This window comes from Nipponia nippon, unplaced genomic scaffold, assembly GCF_047370975.1.
Source record: "Nipponia nippon isolate SJK-2023a ecotype South Korea unplaced genomic scaffold, ASM4737097v1 scaffold_7, whole genome shotgun sequence".
Classification (NCBI taxonomy): Eukaryota; Metazoa; Chordata; class Aves; order Pelecaniformes; family Threskiornithidae; genus Nipponia; species Nipponia nippon.
This window is the reverse complement of record NW_028262391.1, coordinates 5,160,126-5,177,297: the sequence shown is the minus strand read 5'-3', so window position 1 is coordinate 5,177,297 and position 17,172 is coordinate 5,160,126. Positions and strand designations below refer to the sequence as shown.

The following is a 17,172-nucleotide window of genomic DNA, read 5'->3' as shown; positions in this document are numbered from 1 at the left end:
TGCAATACCCACAAAATGATCAAGTTTCAATCTTGAAGCCTTATTACCACCCTCAGTTACATCTGCAGACCTCTGTTTCTGCCAGGGAGGTTTGAGTAAGTGAGGGTTAAACCTGAACAACATTAGGAGTTGCAGGGATGCAATGCTGAGAAATATTGACCGTGCAAACTAGAGCTCGCCAGATTAGCAGGTACCAAATGCAACACTGAACGAAGCTACTCTCCTGGGTGGACCAGGAGTGATGAACAAAATAAACAGAGAACCCCCAACACCAGTGCTGGCATTGCTTTTGAGAGCAGAGCCACTCTTCAGAGGGACTGAAGGAGTCGGGATAATATTAGACTAGGTTATTTACTAAACAGCTTTCCAAGAAACAGAAGAGCAGAAGATAGGCAAATACAACTGTGGTCCAGCTCTCCTCCCTGGCTAAAGTGAAGCCATCCTGGGCTTCAAAAGGATTCCAACAGAGGAGAAATCTCCCTAATATTTTGCTTAATTTCAATGATACTTTCTGTTAGATTAGACAGTAAGAAGTGGCTAACCGTGAATGTCTGGAGCCATTGTTTCATGTGAATAATCTTCACTCTTCATGAACAGTAAGAGCTCCTCTCCTGGTTCAATATCTGCTACCACTCTGTAGAATATCTGGGAGAAAAAAAAAAAAAAAAGAGAAAGCAACGTAACTACCACAACAGGCAAAGAGGCATAAACCACTGCCGGTGAGTACTACAGGATCAAAACCGCATGGCCAGGCCCTGCCCCAGCGTGGGTGCTGGCTGCCATTTGTTGGAGAGGTGCCGACTTCGACTATAGCAGGTCTGCTCCTTCCAGCCCCAAAGCCGCTGGTGCTTTGGGCTCTGTGAGGATAAAAAGGACGACTGCTTTCAACAGCCTCTGCTGCAAAACGAGCTACGTGATGACTGCAAATATCACCAGCAATTTGCATGCTTAGTTATACCAAACCCATGTACCAAGTAGCCATAAAACACATCCCTGAGTGATCCATGTAAGGGAGACAACTTCCCACTGGGAAAAGGTACCCGAGAAGATGTTGCTGATTAAACCATAGGTATCCAACCCCCCGTTTCGGTCATCTACACAGTCCAGAAAGCTGTGAGGTGAGAGGCTTATACAAAACAGCACGCCTGGTTATTCCTTAGCTTCAAACAGGAACCAAAGCAAAAAATAGTCCCAGATGAAGAAATGCCATGAGCAGCCAAAGCTGCTGGTGGTGATCCCGGCCGGTGGCACCTGGTCCCCCTGTACAGGTGACAACAGGCTCTGGGCAGGAGCCCGTCAGGGAAGCAGGAGGCTGCGGGAGGGCGAAGGGGCCACGCTCCCTTGGGTCCGTGCACCCAGGGCAAGCGCGTGCCGGCACCGCGAGGCTCTGCCGAAAGGAAATTCCCAAAATCCGTCTGGCTGCTTTCTGCCTCAGCAGGAAATGTGAAGAGTACTAAGAAGCTTCATGAAGCAGCTCAAATAAATATTAGTAACTTCCTCAGGCCTTGTTAAACAAAAACACGACAGCTATGTTTCCTACGCTAAAAAATGATGCCTTTGCGTTTTCTCGGACTAATGCATTTTTAAAAGTTTCGCTCTCAAACTCTTAACTCTCAATACTCATTTCAGTGCATTGGGAGAAAGGCAGAAAATCACCTCCACTGCTTCAAGTCAAACAGATGCGTTTGTTGCAAGGCAGGCAGGGGGACCTAGAGATGCGTGGGTATTTTCCTTGCCCGGTCCCACATGAACCATCACCCATCGGGTGGCCCCGGCAGCCAAGCACATACCGATGTCCTCCAGGAGGTGGCCGTATAGCCTAATCGTTTCTTTCTGCACAAGCAGGCTTTGCCCATAGATATGGGCTAAATACCTAAAAATAACTAAATAAGATGCATTTCTTCAGACTTGTTTTTTCTTCGCCTTGTCCCAAAAACTGCTCTGGAGGAGGCATGCAGTGGAGTGGTGGTGAAGGCTGCCGGGGCCAGCTTGTCCCACCACCCCGGCACTTGCCCCTCTCTAGGTGCCAGAAGCGCTGGGAAAACGCATCGGGCACAAAGTACCCATGCCACAACCCCCTGCTTATGGCCAATTTTCCCCATAAAAGCCAGGAGAAGGAGTTCATGGGCAGCCTGATCTGCCCAGGCTGCACCTCCCTCCTCTTGTACGCCGTCCGGGTCGAACTGTCGGCTGGGTCTGCTTGGGCTTGCCATTTTTACCCCTTGCAGAAGGGATTTTGAACTCCACCGAGTATTTTGGAGAGTGTGAGAGGCTGAGAGAGCAGTGGCAGGGCCTCGTGCATGTCTCCTCATGTAGCTGGGCGAATGCCCAGTACCACAATCCCCTCCAGAGCCGATGCCGCCATGGGTGTCGAAGGACATGGGGCTGCTGCGTGGGCTTTGGCATGCTGGGGATGCGGCTGGGGCAATGCAACTCATTTGATCAAAGGCCGAAACACATTTAAGTCAAGCCAGCTTTTAACTCACGCAAATAAACCTGATGTCAGTGCCACATCCAGTGAATATTTGCTTTAAGCAACAGTTTTTTTTCCATTTATTAAGATAAACGTATTGAAAACTGGCTTTTTTCTTCCAGAAGTATAACGGCCTCCGCACATCTGAAAGGAAAGCTGCAGTCTGATCCGTGGAAGATAAGCCTGGTTGCTGGCTTGCTTTGGGTGGAAATAATATGTGTGTGGCATGGCACACTGACCAGAGAGACTTCTGCAGACCTCCACGCTGCAACAGCACCCACCTCTCACTTGGGGTGGGAGCAGCCAGGTGGGACCTCCGCCATCTCAGAGGGACCAGGCCAAAGCTCCTGCTCTGCCCAGGACTTGCCTCCGTGCTCCCGGGTTTTGTGTCACGGTTGGGTAAACTCAGCTGTTCTTCTGAGGTCAGCGGTGCATCCACACCAAAGGGCGAACAAAAACCACAGCGAAGCCTTCTCCAGTATTTTTCCTCCTCTGCTCATGCTGTCCCATCAGAGGCATTTCGATAGACCTTTTCACCTCTCGTCGCAAAGTGAGGACACATGGACCCTACATGGGCATAAAGAGGGTCTTGTTCACGAAGCGCTGTGCTGGGGTGCATCACTTCTCTTTGGGAAGCCCCAGTACGATGCAGCATCTTTCTTGCAGCTGTGGGATAAATCCCTGACCAGGGTGTAAACTCTGCAGCTCATCGTCCTGCGTTGGACGTCCTGCGTTGGTATTCAAAAATATCAGAGATGACTAAGCTACCCATCAGAAACTACCTGGCCAGCCTCTCTGCACCTCAGCGGGGAGACGAGACGGAGTATCCAGAAAAATTCCATGTTTTAGGTTGAGTGATGTTTATTTTGCATCTCAGAACTAGTGCCCTCCAAAACAAGGTCCAAGTGATGGATTTCCAACTCTGGCATTTTGACATCATCATCATCATCATTATTATTATTAATTATTATTATTATTACTAATACTATTATTATTAATTATTATACTAACTTTAAATATTATTAAAAACAGCTTTTTCAATTTCTGTATGTACAAAAAACCCCCACCTGCACTAACAGTTTATATACTGCGTTCCAATCAGGATCTAAAATCAATGAGGATCTAAAATAAAACATATTGAACTTTAAACCAAAATGATCACACAAGTAAATTTAATCTGATTTTAATAGCTGTCCTTATTACTTCACTTGAAAGGCTTTTTCTCTCACTCTTTCCACCTAAAACCTTCTGGAATTATCCTGTCTGAGAAAAAGTGAGAAGCTAACTGGGGAAATGAACCACGCTGCCCGAGTTTTTAGGCGGCAGCAGCCTACGGAGGGCAGACGGTGTGGGGGTCCTGCAAGTCCCCAGATGGGAAAGCTCATAAATTACCCCCCAGCCCTGCAGGTCCCCTCCTGGCTGCCCTTGTTTTGCAACAACAGCAACTTCTACCGCAGGCAGTATTTATTGTGTTAGGAAACGCTAATGTACAATAAATGGACTTTTCAATTGCAAAGCTTTCTTGGGCGCAGTCCTGACTCTACTGTAATTAATGAAAGGTTTTAATTTTCTGACTATCACCTCTTCAGCCCACCAAGCCCGTTTCATTACCTGACTTTCTTGGGTTAACCTGTGCTCGCGAGCGTGCACCACTCTGCCTCGAGAAGTATAGGAAGAGCTGCTGCACGGTAGAAGAACAACCGGGAGGGGGGAAAAAAAAATAAAAGCAAAGTCCAGATGCACATTTCACATGCCCTGGGATCAGCGGTGTGTGACTGCAGTTTATATAGGAAGAGCAAAATCGGATCCAGATCTGGAAACACTTTCAAAGTTCAGGGGGTCTGAGGTGAGGAGAAGTTGGGGGAGGCCTAACTCATCAGTCCTCTGTGCCTGCCTACACCGCAGGTCATATATTTATGCTACCGAGAAGAAATAAAAGCTCCCAAACTGCAAAGCTGTAAAGGGAAAGGGGAGGGGAAAAAAAAAAGGAACACACACAATTTACTTTTAAATGGATGAATAAGGCCTCATTGTTATGAATCCCAGTTTACTTTTCCTGGTCAGGCACTTGAAATTTTATTTATGCTTAATAGACTGCATTTGGCATGTGTAAAGATGACAGAAGCGTGAATTATGAATGACCTTCAACCTATTCAGGAAGTTGTAATAATTGAAATAATAGTGAAAACGCACTCCCCGCGAGCTCGGGCCGGGGCCGCGCGCTCGGCCGCCGCCGCCCACGCGCTTTGAAGTGCCCCGGCCATCCCGCCTGCCCCGGCGAGACCCGCACCGCCCTGTCTGAACCCTCCCTCCGCTCCCGTCCAGTGTGCCCTCCGGCCCTCGGAAAGGTTTAACCAAAGGATGCCGGTTTCGGGGGAAGAAAGTGACGCTTCAGCCGCTGCGTGCGAGCAAAGGCACCAGCTGCTATGCGTGCATCTGTCGTGTTCAGCCCTGAAGAGGAGCTGTATTCCATTGCATCCAACTAAACCCTTTATTCCTGTGTATACGAGAGCTTTGGAAAACATTGCATGTGCCCCAGTGCTGCCTGGGAAATTCAGATTTTAGGGCAGGCAAGACATGCTGCTCAGAGTCGCTGCTGTTTGTACTTTAACCCTCCAGGCGACGTATCGAACTTACAGCTAGCACCACAGGGGAAGGCACTGAGTGACTTTGTCCTGTACCACACTGGTGCAAGCGGGAGGACCCACTCTGCATGGGATGGCGGGAAGGAACAGAAGACCCCAAAGGTGGAGCACACGCCGGTGAAAGCCTGGTGAAGCCCACCAGCTCCCACAGAGCCCTGCAGTGCTGCTCCTGCACCAACATCCAGCGCCCGACGGGCTCCCAGCCTCCGCCACATGCCATGGGTACGTCTACCCCAAGCAAGGCACCGACCCATCTCCCAGCCACCTTTGGAGGCTTGGGTGCACTGGAGGGGAGCACGCCCCAAGCCGGGGCAGGAAAGCGAGCGCCCAGAGAGGCGGCGTGCACACTGCCAACTGGCATTCGCCTCCGTGCTGCTTCGGAGCAAGAGTGGAACTTGCCTGAAAAGCAAAACAAATTAAACGTCCAAAACTAATAATAAGCGTTATGTTCAAGGAGCTCGAACAAAATCAGGATTTATGCTCGCCAGAAAAATGAGAAGGGCGAGCGGATACATAACCTCACAACGAGCTGTAATTAAGCATTTGAGGGGGAAAAAAAGAAAGAAAAAGGTCCAAACGGCAAAGCTTCAATTTTAGCTCCTGTGATGAACAACTTCTGCAGCTGGAGAACTGTGTGATGAAACCCGAGCCAGGTTCTTCTTGCTGTACTCAGGCAAATGATAAATTGAAACTAACTGGAGTTTTTTTCAAGGGCTAATGTAGAGGAGTCCTTCCCGAGCGCTGTATGGGGCCCAAAGAAAACTTCAGCAAAAATCCACAGGCGAAACTCAGCAAGTCCCTGCGTGCGAGCGGCTGCGGGGGCACGGGTGGGAGCCCGTCGGGAAGGAGAGGACCCTCCCCTTCACCCTGCCAAGATGGTGGGGGAGCACCGCAGCGCCTCGGCACCAGGACCGTGATCCCTTTCCTTCCTCGTTTCCAAAGTGCCCTAAAACTGCCAAAGTGGATCAAGCAGGAGGGGCTGGACCGAGGACGCTCTCCTGAAACAGCACCACGAATCTCCATTTTTTCACCTTCTGAGGTAAAAGGTGCCTCCTGCTCCCCTGAAGCGAGGAGGGAGCTGCAGGATGTCCCTTCGCAGGGCACCCTCTTCGGCGTCTCGGGGGTTGCAGGCCACCTCCCCAGGGCTACTCATGTCTTCTTCCATTGTAGGTGCATTTTAGCCTCTGTGAAAGCCCTGGGTCCGGGTGAAGGGCTGCCACATCCAACCGAGCTGCTCCGGCCCCGCAAAATCTCCTGCTCGGGGGTCGCTGACCACCGACACCAGACCACAACTTCTGCCTGTCCACCCGTTCTCCTGAGGTGACCTCACCACACGGTTGTCTTCTAACATCCCACCTTCCGTCGTGAACCACACGAAGTGTCGAGTGAGTTGCAGCCTTGTCCTGGCCCTGTGGACATCTATAATCCTCTATGCTCTTTCTGGCAAGCACATGAGCATGATTTGACAGCTCTTATTACAAAAAAAGGCATTTTTGCTTAGAAACAACGTGCCTTACCGCTTTTATTAAACATGAATCGTCAATAAAAAGCTTATCGCTTTGCAGAAATAGCAACAACTAGTTGCTGGTTTTGGTTCTAAACAATTTCTTTTAGGTCACGTCAGGACAGGCCAACGCCGAGAGCGGGAACACCACCAGTGCATTAAGCTCCAGATAACACAAGCAGACAGAAAGACCGGGCAGGAGTTTCACCCGCAGCCTCAGCTCTTACTGCAGTAAGTGGAAAATCACCACCGATGAGCTCCTTGTTCCACCACTAAGCTAACACGACCCCGCTCCACTGGAGACAGATTTTCAGTGGGAGCTGGATTAAGCCTTATTTGCTTAATAAACTAATAACTCATAGGAGGAATCATGGCCGAATAGGGCCCCATATGAGCTCAGCGTGCGTGTGCCCTCCTGACCCGCAACAGCCAAAACCTTAATTTCACTCTCTGACAACAAAGCCTCAAAACCATTCCTTAACTACACAACTTTTGCAGGTGGCTGTGCGTCTAGGGCTGCCGGAGGAGCCTCCGCCGTTTTCTGCCTGCGAGCTGCCTGCCGTGGCGGGGGGGCAGCGGCAGTAAAATCTGAAACATGAAGCTGTGTCTGCAGATTTAAAAAGTTTGTAAAACGTGTAAGATGTGATCAGATCTGGTGAAACCGACAGCAGTAGGTTCGCTCGTGTAAGTTTATATCACTGGCATCGGGCACGTTGTTAAGAGTGTACTACTACTGGTTTTTCTCCCATTGCAGTGGCACATACTTGAGTATAAGGAAACAAAACAAAACACACAAAAAAAGAAACCCAAAACCTATTTCAGTACGCACATCAATCCAAAACCTCAGTAAACTGATCTTGAGCCACTTGGAGTTTTCCATGGATAAACCAAAGGGAATCTTCAGCAGCTGCTTTGTTGAGGAGGAAGAGACCTGGAAGCTCAGAGCAGTTTCACAGCATCGTGTGGCTGTGTCGCTGTCAGAGCTTTGCAAGCAATGAGCAAGAGAAAAACAACATTCAGGAGCTTTAACTTCAACTGCTACCCACTACGTTTCTTAAAAGAAAAAAAAGAAAAAAATATATTTTTTTAGAGCTTGAAGGTGACCATGATCCCAGCCTGAAAACGTGCCTGGAACGTGTAACAGCCCCTGACATGCCATTGCTATAGTCACTGCTGTGTTTGCAACTGCACTTTCCTTAACGTATACATTTTAAAATAATGCTTTTGCTGGGATGACAGCGCTGCCAGAAAGCCTAACAGGGCTAATCATTCCAAAGTCATTAAAAAGTTGAGCTAATAGACATTTAATGATAACAGAGGGGAGTCATCCAAGTTAGCAGAAACTGGTATTGAATCCTAGCTGACTCTGAGCTGAAAAAACACATTCCAAGGCAATAACAGTGACAAGGTTCTCCGCAGCTCTGCACACACCGTAGTCTCTCTGGGGAAAGGAAAAAATGAGAGTGCCCTGTTTGTGGAACTTTATTCTTCACATATATCTTGAATTACATACTTTCAGGTTAGATTGGGTATGACAGGAGATAATAGGAAGACAGCAAAGAGAAATCCTAGATCAACCTCGTTTGAAATAAAAAAAAATAAAATTCAGCTTTTAAACCCTACTCCACCTCCAATCAAATGAAACACGAGTTGCATCCAGCGTGCATGTTTTGACTGCATCCCACCATTATCGAGCTGTTCATCTTAGCAAAGCTCATTTATACAGTCCTAAGAAAGAGCCCAGGCCTTTTGTAAAGTTGATCCTAAGTGATGAAACCTAACCTCAACCGTGAGTCGGTGGGTGGGGTTGTGTGTCTCTGAAAAAAGTCCGAGAGAGAAAACAACAAAAAAATGTTTTTCTTTTGCTCTTTTTGTTAAATACAGAAGGTAGAGCTTAGCAGAGCGACTAGATTACACATTGCCCTGAGATTCATCTAAATCCTGCCTCAAGCAGTCTGGGAATCATACCTGTCTGTCAGTCAAGCTTGAATTTAGTACCATAAACTTGTGGGCAGCATGAGGCTGGGAGCGCTGGCAGGATCTTTTACCTTTTCAGGTACAGCCCAATGTTTGCTTGTGAATTTTACAGATGAGTTGAAGCAATTAGACGTGAACAATTACTGCTGATCGAGTGTCTGTGCCTCGGGAGCGAGCAGCGTCTCCCACAGCGGGGATGCTCCCTGTGGGACGAGGGCTGCTGAGGTGCTGCTTATTCCCGGGGGCAGCGGGAGAAGCGGGGTGCCCCCACCCCTGCACCCAGCCCTGGCTGCGGCTCCAGCTGCGCTGGGGCCTCCTGTCCCAGCTGGGCTGCATCGCCTCTGTCCTCCAGCTGCAACCACTGATACACGTCCTCAAGCTTCACCTTTTTTTTTTAATTTTTCCTTTTTTTTTTTTTCTTTTTTTCCTTCCCCCCCCCCCTTTTTTTCTAGGAGCCACAGAGGCAGAGTGACCCAAAGGCAGCCCCACACAGTCAGCACACGGGCACGTATGCACGCTCAGTCCTGACTTGCATTTGTCACTCCTTGTACACGCACACGTTTGGCCATGTAATGTCCATTTCCCAGTTTGCCTTCCTATTATATTTTATATTACCTCTGGTGAGCTTGTGCCAGAAGAAAGCAGAAGGAGGAGCTGTTAGAAAGGCTTTTTCGCTTTAAGATTCGAGAGCACATTTTTAGCATTAACTTTTTAGGCTCTGGTCATAAAACGTTGGAGGACGCGTACAGTTTTGTGGGTAAATTTGCAGCGCTTCCAGAGGGCCAAATGAACAACAATCTCTTGCTGACAGCACCCAGCTCACAACACGCTACTTGAAAGACAACCAATTCTTAATTTGCAAATCTCAGCAACAATAAGCTATTAAAATATGGAATTATGAACAGCACGATACTGTGCAAAATAAATAACAAGTCTCCAGTGAATGAAAGAAATTATTGGCAGCAGTACAGCCACCATTACCAAATCTCAGAAATGTAAACACTAAAAAAAAAGAAAGTTACAAGTGCCATAACTTTCCTTCCAAAAACGTCAAAACGCGGGTGCGTGTCTGCGTTGCAGAGGTAGATGCTGATGTTTCAGCCTAGCGTGTAGTTTCAGTTGCAGATCATCGATACCGACGCAAAGACAGTAAGTTGCTTTGACCAATGCACGTGATTCCACTTCTAATCTTTCCTGTCTATGCCAGCTCTTATTAAACACAAAATATTTGAATTTGCTGTTTCAATTGATCTGTATAGTTTCCTCTTTGCAAGACTGTTCCATAAATGCTCCGCGTTGAGAGAATGTATTGTTTTTCAGTGTAAAGCATATTTCAACTCAGAAAATGTATTTTGCATTTACTAATAATCTTTATGGTTTCTTTAGTTAAACCAGCTGCTGTATAAAACAGAAATTATATCTCGGTCGGCTGGCTTATTCTGTATTACATGGGCTCAGGGCTGAACTGTAAAAGTTGAAAATTAAAAAAAAAAAATCTTCTCTCATAGTTTCTAAAAAAGTTATTTAAACCGGTTTTAATCAGCTATCTTGCATGAGCGAAATACATAATGCTGTGCTAGAAATAGCAGGCTGTCTCACATTCATTGCCTATATGTAAGAAATTTGATTAGAAAGAATGATTTCTAATTGAAGCTTTGTGTCTGGTTGTGATTCTCCTTTCAATACGTCAAGGCAATTAAATCAGCTAAAGATAGTCTTTAACATCCACTTCATGCAGTTAATTAAGTGGTGAAAAATGAAATACTGATTAAATGAATCAAATCCAATGTTGCAGGTAGCAAAGTTTAAATTGGAAACAAGAATTCACACTCAGTTGTTGCTTTGCTCTTTTAGGTATTTTACTTTAAAGAAATACAGCTTTCTTAACCTAACTTCACCGTTAAAATATTTCATAATGGCATGTATTATCCGCAGACTAAAGCGAACCTTGATTTAAGAAACACCTAATAACTCATCAGCATAATTGAAAACAAAATGCTTCACTGCGTCCTTCCTCCGCCTCTTCCAGCCTTTTTTCCAACACAAAAGGATAAATAACGTTTCAGCCCAACAAAGAATGGATTTAAGTGCAATAAATGAAAAGAAAAAGAAAGCCACTGAAGATCCTGGTTCAGCATGCAAGTATTATGAGTTGTAGCAAAGTGTATAAGAAGGCATAATAATCTTCACGCACGTGTGCATTCAAATCCAAAGCCCCATACATACAACTACATTGGCAGCATTATCAGTTTTGTATCTTCATTCTTTCCATTAATTTCACATTACAGCTTCTGATCAACCCAACGGTTTAACACAGCAATGCAACTGAACTGGAACAGGAGCCAGACAATACTACTAATCCAAAATCAGCAAATACAGGCTTTGTATTCCTAAGAAAGTAGCCCCAATTTTTATCAGGTAGAAGATAAAAAAATAGGGATTGTTTGTGAATTGAACAACAAGGTGGAAAAACAGAAAATGCGTATTATCTGCAGCCCATAATCAAAATTACTCTATTCTGCATTTCACATCTGTGCCTTATCTTTTACCATAACAGCAAACAGGCCAAAATCTGTTGTGAATTGCTGTTATTTTTTTTTTCCATTGACACCTTAAAGTTCCTTAAAAAAATAAGTCCAGAAAGTGAACACCACATACCTGATCACTTATCTGACATGCAACAAGGTTGTGCTGATTGTAGCATCCAGCAAACTTGATATATTTGAGCCAGTTTCCTACATCTGGTTGACTGGCATCTATGCAGAACTTCACATTGCAAAACTCATCCAAGATCTAAAAGGAAGAACATGAAAGAGTAAATCTTTCTGTCGCTGTCCGGGCATACTAATCAAAAGACAAATCACAGGTTTCCAGATAAACAAATGGATAATAATAATATAGGCATGTTTATTCAGAAATACACCCCTTTGGTGAGATTTGTTTTTTAGGAATGATCAGAATACACACATATTAATAAAAGGACGATAAATGTACTGAAAAATGTCTTGACAAATGTTTACGTGTAATCGAGATGTTGTCTAATTCTTGCTAAGAAATGCTACGATAATTTAAGAGGGATCTGATTTCTTTGGCATTCATCAGTGACCATTTACATTTAAAATTATTATTTTAATTAAATATGATTCTGTCAGGGAATATAACAAGAATTACTAAAATAGCTAGTGTTGGCTTCATTTGAGGTTTGTGTTTTGTTTCAGGATTTACGTTGTTTGCAGCACCCACTTAGTCTTTTTGTATTTGTTACTCTGAACCAAACTTTATTTGGTAGGCAGAGTTATTCATCTTGTTTGAATATTACGCTTCCCAAACAGCCCTTCTGTGCAACACTTAAATCACTCCCCTTAATTGAAGCAAATAACAGAACTCCCTATGCCAAACTAAAGAAAATAAATGAAAAACAATGTAAACGCTCATGCAAAACGTGGTAGTATTCAATGCATACCAATAAATGGTTCCAATTATGCAGACAATAAACAAATATAATGAGATTGCTTCTGGACAAGCTAAAGAGGATGTTCTATTCTAATATTATGACAAATTCCTAATTATTACATATGAGTGAATCTCATTATTTATTTGCAAGCTCCACCACCGGCCTATCCTCAACTTCCCACAGCATCCCAGCAGCTCCCTGCTCCATTTGTAACTCCTCCGGCTGGGCACCGGCAGCAAACCACCCGATTTTATTACCAAAAAACCCTTCAAACCCACGCCCTGAACGACAAGAAAAGGCAGAGGGAGGCTGTTTCCCCGACGGGAAACGTTTGCACCCACGTCCAGCCCCGGGGCACTTCTGGCCTCGGCGCTGGGCGGACGGGAACCCCGCCGCGCCGTGCCGGTAACGAAAGCCCACGGAAGTTTCCCCCCACGGGCTCGGGCTGCAGCCTCAGCCCGCTCCCCTTCCTCCATTAACCGAGCCCCGCGGAAAGCTGCTCTCCCCGCGGGGGCGGCCGGCCCCGGGGCAGCCCAGGTACGGCAGGCCCTGCCCGGGTCACCGGCCCGGCCCCGCCGCCCCCCCGGGGCCAGGATCAGGCCCGTCCCTGGGCGGGGGGGGGCAGCGGCTGCCTGCCCGCCCGGGGCTGCCCAGCGTCGCCCCGGGACAGCGGGGTCTCTCCCCTCCTCCCGGGCAGACTTTGCCCCCCCCCCCAAAAGGGGGAAAAACCTAACCCGAACCCCCCGCCACCCCAAATGCCGGCGGGGCCCAGCGGAGCCGCGAGTCCCGTCCCCCGGGGCGCGCACGCTGCCCCGCCGCCCGCACCGCCGAGTATTTTTTGCAAGGGCGGCATTTAATTTTCCTTTTCAAAGCACACCCCGCTCTGCCCCGGGGAGGGGGGGGGGGGGAATCACCCCCTACCCCCCGGAGCGGCGGAGGAGGGTCAGCCCGGGGGCCGGCGGCGCGGCGGGCACCGACGGGGCAGGGCGGCCGCGTCCCGCGGGGCCGTGGGCAGCGCCGCCGCCGCGCTCCCCGCTCTTACCTTGTGTCGCCGGGAGCCCGCGGGGGCAGGGAGGGGGGCGGAGAGGGGAAAAATATCCTTCAGACGGCTGGAAGCAACATCTTGGCGTCAAAAGCGGGCGGAGGCCGCGGCCGTCGGGGTCCGGGGCTGCGGCGGGCGCTGCGCGGGCGCGGAGCGCTCCAGCATTTGGCGGGGGGCGGCGGGGGCCCGGGGCGCCGGGCGGGGAGGCCGGGAGGGGGCTGCCGGCCTCCGAGGGCTCAGCGGCGGCGGGGCTCGGCGGGTTGCTGCCGGCTCGCCATCACCTTCCTCTTTCGGCCCCTCCTGGTCTTATCGGCTTGGTGTGTGTGTGTGTGCAAAGAAAGTTATCGGGAGAAGGGGGGAGGAAGAGGGGAAAAAAAATAAAACAACCCAAAAACCACACAACCCTCTTTAAGGGGGGGAAGAAAAAGAAAAACAACAACAACAACAAAAAACCCACCGCACACCGCTCAACAAAACAAACTTCTTCCACTTCTCCGCCGGGGATGGGAGAAAAGTGTGCGTGCGTGGGCGGGCGGCTCGCCCCCTCCCCACCCCCGCAGCCTGCCCGCGGCGCTTCTTCCCCGCCGCACCCCCGGGCAGCGCCCGGCCCGGCCCGGCCCTGCCCGCCCCCCCTCCCCGCCCACCCCGTCGGGTCCTGCCAGCCCGCCGCTCCCCTTTCGGGCACTGTCTCTTTAAAGCGGGGCAGCCCCGGCCGCGCCGGCGGCCGCCCCCCCCCCGGCCCCCCCCTGGCCCGGGCGGCGGCGGCGGCGGCGCTCCCGGCGCGCTTAAAGCGACAGCGGCCCCGCGGCCGGGGGTCAGCGCCAGGTCGCGGAGGAGCGGCCCCGCCGCGGGGGCTCACCGGCAGCCCCCCCCGCACCCCCCCCCCCGCGGCCGCACCCCCCGCCCGGGGCCGGCGGGGGGCTGCGGTGCCTCGGGCCCTCGCCGCTCGCCTCTATTTATACGCCGCCGTCCCCGCCGCCGCCCGGCCGCTCGCCCCCCGCTCCCCGCAGCCGGGAGCGCCGTCGCGGCGGCCCCGCAGCGAGCGGGGAGCCGCGCCGCGCTCGCCCCGACGGCTTCTCCCGGCGCTCCAGGAGCCAGCGCGCCTGGCTCGTTACCCGAGCTATCCTCGTCATCGCCGTCACTGTGGTTATTAATAATAATTTTTAATGAAATGCAACTTTTTTTTTTTTTTTCTTTTGGTCCGACCAGTTTCCCGACGACCCCGTTTGGTGCCGCGGAACCACTCGCCGGCGCTTCCTAAACGATTTTTTTTTTTCTTTATTTATTTGGTAACGAATCCCATGAATGGAGCCGGCGGGAGGCCGGGCTCTGACCGCCGGCGGGGGCCGCGGCGGCGGCCGGGCCCGCTCCCACCCGCGGGGCGGCCGCAGCCCCCGCCGCGCTCCCGGCTTCGCCCGTCGGCCCCGAAACCCCGCCGCGACGCAAAGCCGCAAACCGGCCCGCAAAGTTTGGCACCGTCCGAGCTAACCATGGCAAGATAACACGTATCTATGTGCATTTTGGCGAAGAGGGCAGGAAACCAAAAAAAAAAGAGGGCTGAACTGTATCTTTTATTGCACCATCCAGAAGTGCCACCCACTTTTTTTTTTTTTTTTTTTTTTCTTTTTTAAGTGCAAATATATTTCTCAGACTAAAAGTCGATTTTTCTTTCCCGGGGGGCCGGGGAGGGAGGGCAGAGGGAGGGCGAGAAGCCGGGTGACAAGAGATGATGATTAATTCGTCTCAGCGGCCTGTTATCTGTGACATTGAACTGTTATTTCAGATAATAGCTATTGTTCGAGGCGGGGAGGGGAGAGAGAAGGGGGGAAAAAAAAAAAAAAACCCGCACGCAGTGGTGGTAGGTAGGACAGAAAAAAAAAAAAAAAAAAAGGAAAAAAAAAAATCCTTTGTCAATAACCTCAAAAAACCTGGTGGGAGATTCCCATAGCGCCCGGGCCTGAGAACCGCGCTGCCCGCCCGGTTTTGCCGGGCCATTGGTTTCCTGCCCTCCCTCTGCTCGCCCATTGTTGGAGCTTTTTTTTTTTTTCCCTTATTATTATATTTTTTTCTCTCTCTCTCTTTTTTTTTTTTTTTTTAATTTAGCCATAAATTGGACCGGCTCGAGCTATGAGCTGTTCTATTTTCTTCCTGTCAGGATGAGGGATTTGTTTTATGATGCATTGTGTATTAAATACAAGTAATCTGGGAAACTGATTGCTCGAGCCCATAGGCCTGATCAGAGGCCCCGGTAGGAGCCGGAGCCCCCCCCTCCCACCCCCGGCTTTGCCACAAAGGGAGGAAACGCCGGTGGACAAACAAAAGGGCCTCCCGGTACCGGCAGAGCGGGGCCGGCCGGCACCGGGGCTCCGCCGCCGCGGGAGGCGCCGCCAGCGGCCGCTGGGTGGCGCTGGCCGCCGGGAGACGGCGGGGGCGGCGGCGGGACGCGCCGGCAGCGGGGCCGGAGCGGGGCCGGGGCGAGGGCGGGCGGTGCGCAGCTGCGGGGGGGCGGGGGGAAAACCCTCATTTTTTGGCAGTTCCCCTTCAGGCAGCTCGGCTTTGCCCCGGCCGGGCGGAGGGAGCGCGGCCCGAGGAGGAGGAGGAGGAGGAAGGGCCGTGCCCCGGAGGGGTTCGCGGCGGGGCGCGGCGAGAGGCGCTGGGGGTTGAGCCTCACCTCACCTCACCTCACCTCACCTCACCCCCCGTCTCGTAAGGGAACGTTGATGCTACACCTCGCTCGCTCTATTTCTTCTTTCAAGCAAGAGTCCTTTAAACGCATCTATAGCCTTTTCTCTCTCCCCTTGCACGGTTTGGTAGGCGCTTCAAGAGGCCCAAATATTTCCACGGGGTCCCTTTTGCAGTTGTTTATTTAAAATAAGTCGCTATATTAGTGGAGGCAGTAAGGAGTTAGTACTCGAGTCTGCTAGTAATTCCCACCAGGCTGTAAACTGATGCCTCTTTTAAGCCTTTAACTTCATGGTCGTCCCAGAAGTAAAAGTTCTCATAATGGAGACCCTATGGGCATCGTGCATTCCAGCACATCATTAAAGCAAGGCAAAGCAGCTCAGCCAAAGCCAGATGAAATAACTGCACTGTCCACTTTTAATGGGCTTCCTGTGGACAAACACTGCAGAGGACAACGGTGAAAAATCAGACAAGTCGCTGGCGATTTTTTAAAATACCGTAAATGTTCATATTAGGCTTAATATTATCCTTACGTTTATAGAGCAAGCCACTTCATAACCGCATTTTTAAGTGGGGTTTAATGTTATATTTCTCAAGGTGACTAAACACAACATTGAGCATCCTGTCTAACACTGCGGTGAGTGTTTAAAATACCGGGTGAGTGTATCAAGCGGGGAGGGAGAAAGGAAAAGCAAAGCAAAACAAACACGCAGAAAACAACAGCCCTCCGACATACCCAAACGCTCCGGGACAGACCCGGGAAGGCAGCGACACGCAGGAAAGGCGACACAATTTCTGCATGTTAATTCCTCCTGCCCTGCGTTGCAGCTATCGACTTAAAAAAAAAAATAAAATCAAGCAAAAAGACAGGTATTGCTGCTTATTTCAGAGGGAAGAGCCGGACCCCTTCCAGCCCTCGTGCGAAGGAGCGGTGGCGGTGGGCATGGCGGTGCTGGCGCAGCCCCCCGCGCTGGTGCCCCGTCCCGGCCGCCCCTCCTGCCCTCACACGCTGCCGGGCTCGTCCCTCCCGGCCAAAAGGCAGTTTTTGAGTGAGGGAGAGGAGGAGGAAATTAAAGGTAAAAAAATGTAAATAAAAAATTTCCCTTGGTCTGGAAATGGGCCCAACTGAAAGCATGTTAATCTCCACCTCAGTAATTTGGTTCTTCTGGAGAAGACAGAAGCCCTGCTGCTGTGCCCTGCACTTCATAAATCACGTCTTTATGTGGACAAGGTCAGGGCACCTAACAGCTCAGACATGGGCCTTTGCAGTGGCTTGGAGGGCTCCGGCATGTTTATTCTCTCGCACAGATCTCCGAGGAGCAGTCCAGCACGCTTCTAATTACTTTTGATTATTTTCATTTGCTCGGGTCAGGCTGGCTTTGCCGGCACTGCTGG

The 17,172-nt window shown here is 50.0% G+C and overlaps 1 protein-coding gene across 6 annotated transcripts in view; it reads right to left on the bottom strand.

The window, feature by feature from the left end:
• The window catches only part of MECOM (MDS1 and EVI1 complex locus), a 347,041-nt gene that overhangs the window by 37,373 nt on the left and 292,496 nt on the right, over positions 1-17,172 (bottom strand). For 5 of the 6 annotated variants that reach the window (XM_087739815.1, XM_087739816.1, XM_087739817.1 and 2 more), the window contains exons 3-4: positions 11,258-11,392; positions 543-645 (exon numbers count right to left, since the gene is read on the bottom strand). In XM_087739815.1, the coding sequence (XP_087595941.1) occupies positions 543-645; positions 11,258-11,392 (238 nt within the window). Of the gene's footprint in view, positions 1-542; positions 646-11,257; positions 11,393-13,095; positions 13,675-17,172 lie in introns of those variants that run through there. The other variant, XM_087739819.1, reaches the window with a different exon arrangement.